General features: G+C 41.0%; 1 protein-coding gene across 1 annotated transcript; it reads left to right on the top strand.

Moving 5' to 3' along the window:
• Nucleotides 1–933: 933 nt before the first annotated feature.
• LOC115792450 (protein phosphatase 1D-like) lies at nucleotides 934–9,541 on the top strand. Its single transcript, XM_030746988.1, has 6 exons — nucleotides 934–1,592; nucleotides 3,037–3,265; nucleotides 5,118–5,242; nucleotides 5,368–5,549; nucleotides 5,748–5,975; nucleotides 7,458–9,541. Exons 1-6 carry the CDS (start codon nucleotides 1,073–1,075, stop codon nucleotides 7,887–7,889), a joined length of 1,716 nt encoding a protein of 571 aa, XP_030602848.1. The 5' UTR covers nucleotides 934–1,072; the 3' UTR covers nucleotides 7,890–9,541.
• The last annotated feature ends 310 nt before the right edge of the window (nucleotides 9,542–9,851 follow it).

Below are 9,851 nucleotides of genomic sequence, written 5' to 3'. Positions count from 1 at the left end.
AAAGTTGATGTATTCTGACCATTCAAATTTATATTGCTGATTAAAATATTTTCAGTTTTAGACTGTTCAATAATCCTATTTGGCCCGTGACTTAGACTGTGTTTGCAATTTTGGCCTGTCCTGTGATAGAGTTTGACACCCCTGCCCTAAAATAATAGAGAACTCCAACAATCAGACAATCCCCTATGAGCAAGCACTTGGGAAGGAAAAACTCCCTTTTAACAGGAAGAATCCTCTGGCACAACCAGGCTCAGGGAGGGCAGTCATCTACCTTGACCGGTTGGGGTGAGGGGAGGGAGACAGGACAGAGACTAGAATATCTCTAGCTCTATAAGCTTTTGTCACCGCTACTATCAAATCATTTAAATGGAATAAAATCTTTAAAAAGTTATCTCAGTATGTGTGAACTGGAAATCAAGAGTTTGTATACTGACCTTGAAAATTACAAGGATTTTGAAGGCTTCATTTCAGACCTGTTTTTCATAACCTGAGATCATAATCTTGCATAACTTCCAGTCACATTTAAATGCTTTTCCCCAATGTACAGAAGTTGAAGCTTCTGAACTGACACATGGTCCTCGATTGTCTGGATAGATAACAAAAATGTTTACTGGGTCTATTTTTGTGTGTGTGTGTGTGTGTGTGTGTTTGGGTTTTCTGCTACAGGCCACTAAAAAGTCGACTTTTGAAAGTTATTTGGTGTTAAGTTTGAGACGTAACAACATGAGCTATTCGCTGTTTTTGTAAACGCTACAAGTAATTTCAAGGTTTTCGAGCTCCAGTGAAGGTAGCACGACAGCCAGGAGCGCTCTGAGTGCCATGCGGTGTTTATGGGTTTAAAATAAAAGGAGAGAGAGAGAGAGAGAGAGAGAGAGAGAGAGAGAGAGAGAGAGAGAGAAACCGACGTCATTACGTACAGCGGGACGTCGTTAAGAAGATAAACAAAAAAGGAAGGAAGCCTTCAGCTACACAATCGCGGCAAAATCGGTTTAAAATTTTAGCTTGGAGCTGTAGTTAGCAACTACATGCAGCCTTTTATTGCTTAGATAGTTGCCATACGGAGTTCACAATCATGGACGACGCAATTATATTTCGTATGAGTGCGTTTTCCGAGCAAGGGGGGAGAAAATACATGGAGGATGTTGTCGAGATAAGAATCGAGTACGAGCCGACGCCAACGCCAGTCGAAGACTATCCCAATTCTCAAAGAGCCGGGGGACCGGGGAAAGCGGAAAGTGAACATATCAAACAGACTGAAAGTGAGACCCACGGACATAAGGTTTCTGCCGAGTCAAGTCCAGCTTCTGCAGCGTGGATAGAGAGTTTAGCAGACGGGGATAGCGACAACATCAGTGCACCGCCAGCATCAAACGAAAAAGACGCAGAAAATCTAGTCGACACTCGAAAGTCTGTGGCGTTTTTCGCTGTTTTCGATGGTCACGGGGGTCGAGAAGCGGCACATTTCGCCAGAGAGAATCTGTGGGGCTTGTTGAAAAGGCAGCGGGGGTTTTGGTCGAAAGATCACAGCGAAGTATGCGCTGCTCTTCGGAAAGGCTTCATCGCTTGCCATCACGCAATGTGGAAAGAGCTACGTGAGTCATCCAAGTTATCTAACTTGCAGTTTATTCCCTCATATTTTATGCTGGCAAGCTTTATTGCCGCCTGTCGCTCGTAAATCTTCCAGTTAGGAGTCTCGGCACCTTAGATAGCAAAAGTGTGTCACGTGAGGCAGCATCCCACTCAGCTGGTTGCCGGTTGCTCTGCCGACAGCCAGTTCATTACAAGTAACAGTGAGCTGTCATCTGACCTCAACTCGGCGTTCAGGGTTCTCGTAATATAATTGTTTTGTCATAGAATAAAACGATTAATGGTTAGTAAGAAAAACGCTGTTGGGGTGTAAATTTTGGAGACATTTTTCAGTCAGTTTGATAGAATGAAATGCAGATAAACCAGCTTTGCCCAAGCAGCATGGGGCTGAGCAATATCTATGGTAACATGAGCTTCATGGGACTGGATTTCTTAATGTGAGAACCTTTTTTCATCAGAAAACACATCGTCTTCATTTGGCCTTTCCTCCTTTAGATGCTGTAGGAAGGACTCGAGAAGAGACCAGACCAAACAGTTCCCTGGGGTTTCCCTAAGGGCCATAAGGCTGTATAGAGGTTAAAATTAAATTAAGCAGGTTCAGCATTTGCCTCTCACTCTCAAACAAGCTGAACATGAGAGAATCCCTTCCAGCTGTGATGCTGCATAGATTTATAAAAAAAAAAAATTGTTTTGTGGGGGAAAAGTGGGCCTAAATGTTTTTGTTTGTTTGTTATTTTACAGTCAGTGCAGCTGTTTTATTATCACTGAGTATCAGCACAGTGAAGGGACAGATTACCAAAAAAAAAAAAAAAACAATAACTCTAGCATGTCACTTATATGTGGAAAAGCTCCACTGGCATAGGTTTGACCTTAATTATTTTCCAAAACAACTTTCAGGGAAAATAAACAAGCAAATAAAACAATATACCAACATTGATAATGGAACTAATAAATGTAGAGGTGTGTGATTCTGATTGGACAATTTGAAAACCGTACTCTCTAGTTCTCACAGCATTAACACTTTTATTGGATGGGCTTTTTAACTGTATGATGCTTAATTTAAACTTCTGCATTGAGTCTACGCCGAGCCTACGACGTAGCCTACGTAAGTGGTCGACACCGTTGCCACTTACGTGTGCTGCTTCATGCGACATGCAGTTGCATTTCCAGGGAAGTGTATGTTATGTTATGGTGTAGAGTTTGCATTTATGACTTACACATGGCATAGGTTTAACACACAACCATAAATCCACTGTTAGTCATTGCATTAAATTCAATAATTTTATGCTTGTTTGGTGTGGAGTGAGTTTGTAAGTAGATATTTCTGATGTTTATGTACCTTCTGCTTGCCTTCTCTTGTTATATTGCTACTTTGGTCTTGAATTTTTGGTAATCGTCCGCAAAATTTGACTAACATCTGACTTGTTTAAAAATCTTTTCCCCTTACAGCGGAATGGCCAAAGACTATTACCGGGCTGCCTAGTACATCAGGCACCACAGCTAGTGTTATTGTGATCCGCGGGGTTCACATGTATGTTGCCCACGTAGGGGATTCAGCAGTAGTGGTTGGAGTGAAAGAAAATGACTCTGACATCACGCTCCAGGCACTTGAAGTAACACAAGACCATAAACCCGAACTTCCTAAAGAGAAAGAAAGGATTGAACGACTGGGTGGCAGGTGAGTCGTGAACACAACTTCTTCTGTGAGGCATCTTTCAAGGCTACACGGTTGGGGACTCTGTCAAATTGCCAAATAATTTCAGATGACGGTTTAAAATGCAGGCACAAGTTCACAGCATTGCTGAATCTTCTGCCATGCTTAAATGTGTGTTGGCTAACTTTTTCGTGTACCAAACACATTAAGCACCTTTTATTGCTGGCAGATTTTAATGTAACTTAACATATGAGACCATTCATGACTCTGTAGGTGGCCTCTAACAGCATGTAGCTTCATTTCTGTGTAAAGGTTGCAGGTTGGATTTTTAGTGAAAGTCTAAAAGCTGTCATGCTTGCTCCCAAGTGTCATTTCAACACTGAGCAGAACCGGTTAATGATAGTGTAGAAAAGCAGTCCATTAATTACTAACATAAAGAAAGGGCTGGGTCCCAGCATAAAACAGACTCCAACAGGGTGTGTCATCAGTTAGTATTTTTCCACTGACAACGTTAGAAAGCTAGCCAGCTAAGGTTAGCCAGCTAGGTGTTGCTACAGGTATCAGGCAATTTATCTCTGTTTGTATGTTAGATAACATGAGCTACAATTATCACAAAATAGACAGTATTATCTTAACCCTTCAGGCCAAACTGGTTCCTCAACTTGGGACTTCTTGAGGGACTTTTCCTATTTTTAGCTAGCATTTTTCATAATACTAACTTACGCTAACCAGGCTGTGGTGGTTAAATGATGCTCAGTTGATACTAAAGGGCCCAAAATGTGCCAAGAAAACCTCTCCCACACCATAGCACCACCAGCAGCAGGGTGAACCATTGATAAAATGGAGGAATGGAGCCATGCTTTCATGCCAAATTATCACCCTACCCTTTAAATGTTGCAGCAGACTCATCAAACCAGGCAATTTCTTTTTTTTTTTTTCAGTCTTCTTTGGTCCAGTTTTGATGAGCGTGTGTGAATTGTAGCCTCAGTTTTATGCTCTTGGCTGACAGGAATGGCTCCCTGTGTGGTCTTCTGCTGCTGTAGCCCATCTGTGTCAAAGGTCAATGGGCTGTGTGCTCAGAGATGTTCTTCTGCATCCTCTACTACTGAGTTATCATTGCCTTTCTAACAGCTCAGAGCAGTCTGACCATTCTTGTCTGACCTCTGACATCATCAAGGCATTTTCGTTCATAGATCTGCCACATACTAGATATTTTCTCTTTTTTGGGGGGGACTGTTCTCACACTATTCTCTGTAAACCCTAGAGATGGTTGAGTGGTTAAAATCCCAGTTGGATCAACAGTTTCTGAAATACACAGATTAGCCCGTCTGGCACCAACAACCCGACATGTCACTTAAATCACCTTTCTTCCCCATTCTGATGCTCAGTTTGAACTTGACCATGTCTACATGCCTGAATGCACTGAACTGGTGCCATGTGAGTGGCCCATTAGATATTTGTATTAACAGGCAGCTGAACAGGTGTGGCTAATAAAGTGGCCGATGAGTCTATATGTAACTAACATTTGCTTTCTACAGTAATAGCTGACATGAGGATGTTTACCCAGCAAGTTGTAACTAGCCAGTGCTGGTTATTTGGTCATGTCCAAGTCAGCTTCACTGGCATTATAGTGACGTTCAGGTATAGAGTATATGTGCTGGTCTACCTGTTCTTCTGCAAGACACGTGACATATAGTGCAGAACAGACTCTTGCATGTATCATTGCTGTTCTGGTGCATGTAAAATAACACAGTGTGAGAGCGCAAGCTGCACTTGACTGCAAGCAGGTAATGGCCGCAGGTGTCATTGTGATGGTTTTGAGTTTAAACAGCTCCTTTAAAACTTTGTATTGAAGCTTGTTTTTCTTTTCTTTTAGTGTAATGAAGAAATCTGGGGTGAACCGTGTTGTGTGGAAGAGGCCCAGGCTGACCCACAATGGCCCTGTGAGGAGGAGTACAGTCATTGACCAGATCCCATTCCTGGCTGTAGCCCGATCCCTTGGTGAGAAACTGAACTCTTTATTAATGATATGTATCCATGTAAGTGCACTTGATATTGGTAATGGCTTTTTTTTTTTTTTTAATTTAATCTATTCCCACTAATTGTAATCTTGTGTCTGCTGACAGGTGACCTCTGGAGCTACGATTTCTATAGTGGGGAATTTGTGGTTTCTCCTGAGCCCGATACCACTGTGATGACCCTTGACCCAAAACGGCATCGCTACATTATTCTCGGCAGTGATGGACTATGGAACATGATGCCACCCAAGAATGCTGTTAATATGTGTTATAGCCACGATAAAATGGTGGTACGTAATAGTGTTGTTAGTAGTGTTTAGAAGGTGGTTTGGGATTTAAAAACTGAAGGTAAACATCCACAGTATTTATTAGAACAGGGTTGTTTTGCATTGATTTTTACACTTTCACCTCAAATCAACACAATTTAAATTAGTGGCATCACTGGAAACACTTGAAAACATTGATTCTTTTTCTCCTTATTTATTAAGGGGCCAAAGGGAATGTCTTGTGCCCGCCGGCTGGGATGCACGGCCCTATTGTTTTGGAAGGAACGCATGCTCCGTGCAGACAACACGACAGTCATCGTCCTGGCCCTGCAGGAACGTGGCGGCCCACCTATCCCTATGCATCGAGATGAGATTGTTGTTGACATGGCTACAGGAATTGACCATGTTCCATACCCAGGAACTCCCTATAACACATGTGAGATCCCAAAGGTCGGTGCCCTAAGTATTACTTAACCTTCTCCTTTTGTTTTGTTTTATTAAAACAAACAGCAATGCCTGATATTTTCCAAATGCAGAGTCGCATTTACCTCAGAATGATTCTGCCAACATAGAATTTCTATGTTTGTCTTTGGCTATTCATTGTCCTTTATATATATTTCAATCCATTTTTATTGTCATTTTAATACTTTCACCAGTTGGAATATGTTAATTTGTAGACACCTAAAGCAATGAGCCAAAGGTCACACAATCAGTTTCCATCAGGGGACTACTGGTTTACCAAATCACTCTTTGTTTTCGGGGCCCAACAGGCGGAGCATGAGGATGGCATGTTTTATGAAGAAGATGAGGTATATGGAGAAGAACATGAGGGATGGACATGCCTGGAGTGGTAGTGAGGTGAATGAAAATGTATCAAATTGTGAGCAAAAATGATTTGCCCTTCTGAAGATCCAGGCCAGTTTTAATGAATTTGATAGGAAAGTCCAGCCGTTTGGATAAAAGGTTGACCACATTTCTGTGCAAGCGGTTAGTCTGATAGTGTTTTAGTCAGACTGCAGAGCTTTTATTTCTTTAAATGTGTTTCTTAGTGTTTACCAGATCATTAATGAAAGGGACATGCACTGAATGGCTTTGTTAGTTACAAATGGTTATCATCCCTGCTGCCAACCCTTCATGTTGTAATTTAAAAACCAAGATAATATAATGGGAGACTGTGAAACGGCTGCTATTCTCCAGTGCACAACAGATTATTCCCAGGTGCACTAGCTAACAGCTGACATCAGTCTAGGTAATTCTCACCATTTCACTAAAGCAAGTCTTCCGTCTCGAGCTGTATTAAAATGTCAAGTTTTTCGGTGTTTATTCAGGTCAGTGCCTTTAGCATCTTTAAATTCAGTCTATGCACCAAGTAAGAAGATGCTGATGCTTGAGTTTCAGACGAAATGACTTCGGATAAATGGTTTTTAAACACTTTCTGAACTGGAGAGTGTGGAGCAGCGCACCCAACATTGCAAGATAGTATTGGAAGAGTAGATACAATCTTCCAGAGAAGGAGACTGTTAGAGCAGATCAGTTTACTCGGGTGAACAAATAGAAGATGGAGCTCTTTAGCACTGTGTCTACTCGTCTTTTCACATATGTCATATATCTGTATTTACTGTTCACATTCTCTCCAATCCATATTTATCACATGTGCATGTGATATACATTACACTCAGTGTAGCTCCATTTGTACATATTTTGTCCACTATTGTTTGAAACTTTATCTCCATGAGTTTAGTCTTTATTTAAGTTACAGATTTCATAAGTCTGTTTTTATTTTGTTTTTTTGTTTTGTTTTTTTTCCTTGACAGCTAAATTTGGATTTCAAAATAAAAGAAAGTGTATTTTATTAGGAGTTCTATTTAATCACTGGATAATGATAAGGACTTTTTAATGTTTTTAATATTATTTTTAATCACTTTATTTCAGTGGAGTGGTGAGCCACTGAATGTCCCCTCCCCTTTCAAAGAAAGTTCCACAACTCTGGAGCAGGCATTTGGGCTTTACGAAGCAGCTTTCTGTGCGACCACGCAGCTCCTACCCGACATCGACTCCGTCGGTGACGCGTTGCGTCCTCCAGATCATTCTGCAACTGTTTTTGAAAAGCAAGACTCGACAACCCAAATGGACTGCGCTACTTCATCTCCTCCGTTAAAAAGGTCTCGCCGCTGTTCGCACGTCTCCCCAGAACTCCGTCATCGTCGGCTCGGCCGGCCCCCCAGCAAAAGTTTGTCCCCAAAGACGCCTCACGGCGAAACAGAAACTGAACAATCCCTGCAGACTCAGAGCAGAGAAAGAAGCTCCTCTGAGGAACGCAGCATCCTTTCACAGCACCACAACGCTGCCTTGTGCGTGTGCTGAATCTGGTGTCATAGGAAGTGTTTTTGCCTCGACGCTGAATTAATGATCTGCATCGTGTTGACTTTGCTTATGAACCAGGTGTGCCACAGGCCATTTCCTAAATGTATACTTTGCTACAAAGTCCCTTTTTTTGTAAATATGTGAGAAAATTGTGAATGTGTTATTGCTCTCTTATTTTTTTTCTCCTGCCCCCCAGTTTTAGATTTGAGTTTGCCAGAATTGTGAATTTCATACTTTTAAGTATGTACAATATATTCAAAAGTCAGATTAATAAGGTAGACCAGAAAATCAGAAACCACGCCAGTTCACCAGAACTGTTAAGCATGTGATCTTCAGGATTTTTATCAACTAAATGGACTATTTTAGATTGTTTTTAACTTGGTGGATGGTATTACATGCTAGCCTTTCCTTGACTGGATTTAGCACTTCAGATCAGTTGCTTGGATTAAATGTGCTACTGTGTCAGTGTTTGGAGACGGTTCACAGTGAGCTTCATTCACATGTGGAGTTTAGGTTTCTGAGAGCATATTCACTTGGAGAAACCCTCTAGCACTCACTTTGGGGTGCAAGTACCAATTTTGAAACTGTATTGTTAATTATGTGCTGTTATGATCACAGCTTTTACTCATAGAATTGCTGAATTTTATGCATAGCTTGTGTTGTGTTAAAGGCTAACTTCACACAGATTACATGCTCATACTAGTATGCATTTATATGAACACACTTTGAGTGAACGGATTTGTTTTACCTCTCCATTTTTGGACTTCCTACTGTTCCATTCCACTCATCTTAATTTATTTTTATTTATCATCTGAATGATGGTTGTTCATTTAAATCCTTGGACCTCTCTAGAAGTTTAATTAATAAAGGCAGCAATAGAGTTTATCGACTTTATCGGGTGTCTACGCATTGCAAAAGCCAAGCACACTACATGACCGCTAGGCACTAACACAACTTTAACAAGTCTTCCTCTTTGTTGTTATATACTGTATTCTTTGTGTATGCATGGTTTGCATCCACAGCTTGCGTTTGAATCTGCAAAGGCAACACTTAATGTATTCAACATATGGAACATAAAGTGCCAGATTGATGGCGATGTGATCAAAGATCTGACCGGCAGCTCGGTTACAGTTCTAAGTGATTTGTTGCCTTCTCTTTTTTTTCCATTATTGAAGATGTCATGGATGCCTTAGCACATCTGAGTCCAGTGTGCTCTTCACATATTTGGGAACCAAACAGGTGACAATCTCTGTGGCCCAGCCTCAACCGCCATGCACCTTCAGTTAGTCTAATTAGTCATTAGTCTTCTACCATTTGCACTGCGGCACACTAAACCTGCTCTGTGTGGTTAATATTTTCCTATTACTTTGAGCAGTTTGTTTTTGTACAGTGCATCAATATGCAATAGAAGTTTGTACAGTACATCATTATGCAAATTAATTGGGGTGTTTCAGGAGTCTGGCATGCTCAGATCTATTCTGTGTGTTGTGAAGTGTCCAGATGGGTGTTAATGGGCATGTGGTGTGTTTTGACAATTACAATACTTTGGTCTGACTTTGTATCCAAACACAGTTATTGAGATTTACTGTGTAAGTTGCATACTTTACTGGCTATAAAGTGTTTGTGTGTTGTAATAAAGTTCTCATTTTTCACTTGGTGTCATCGTTCAGTAATTTGCCAACTTTTCTTTTTCTTACGTCTAGTTTGGTGCCCACGTCACCACAACAAACGCAGTAATTTGCCCCATGTGTGAAACTCTTATTGTGAGTGTGATTATTAACGAAATCAGGTGTCTGTCATGTAACACAACATTGTCAATATAAAGTCTATACAGTATATTGTCTTGAGTCACTGTGGAGCTGAGATGTACTGTACAGGGGGAGCAGTAACTACACCTGCACTGTGAGTTATTATCCAATAGATGGCAGCAGTATAAAGGAATTAAATGTCTTCTGTATTGCT

The sequence above is a fragment of the Archocentrus centrarchus genome, chromosome 14 (genome assembly GCF_007364275.1).
Source record: "Archocentrus centrarchus isolate MPI-CPG fArcCen1 chromosome 14, fArcCen1, whole genome shotgun sequence".
In the NCBI taxonomy this organism is placed as follows: Eukaryota; Metazoa; Chordata; class Actinopteri; order Cichliformes; family Cichlidae; genus Archocentrus; species Archocentrus centrarchus.
The sequence above is the reverse complement of the archived record's forward strand: the minus strand, read 5'-3'. Positions and strand labels throughout refer to the sequence as shown.

What these genes read in the sequence shown, in the direction of transcription:
- LOC115792450 (XM_030746988.1), top strand. Translation starts at nt 1,073, where the DNA reads ATGGACGACGCAATTATATTTCGTATGAGTGCGTTTTCCGAGCAAGGG. An exon ending in ATAGCCACGATAAAATGGTG is followed by an intron (nt 5,550 to 5,747) that starts GTACGTAATAGT and finishes TTATTTATTAAG; the next exon opens with GGGCCAAAGGGAATGTCTTG. An exon ending in ACACATGTGAGATCCCAAAG is followed by an intron (nt 5,976 to 7,457) that starts GTCGGTGCCCTA and finishes ACTTTATTTCAG; the next exon opens with TGGAGTGGTGAGCCACTGAA.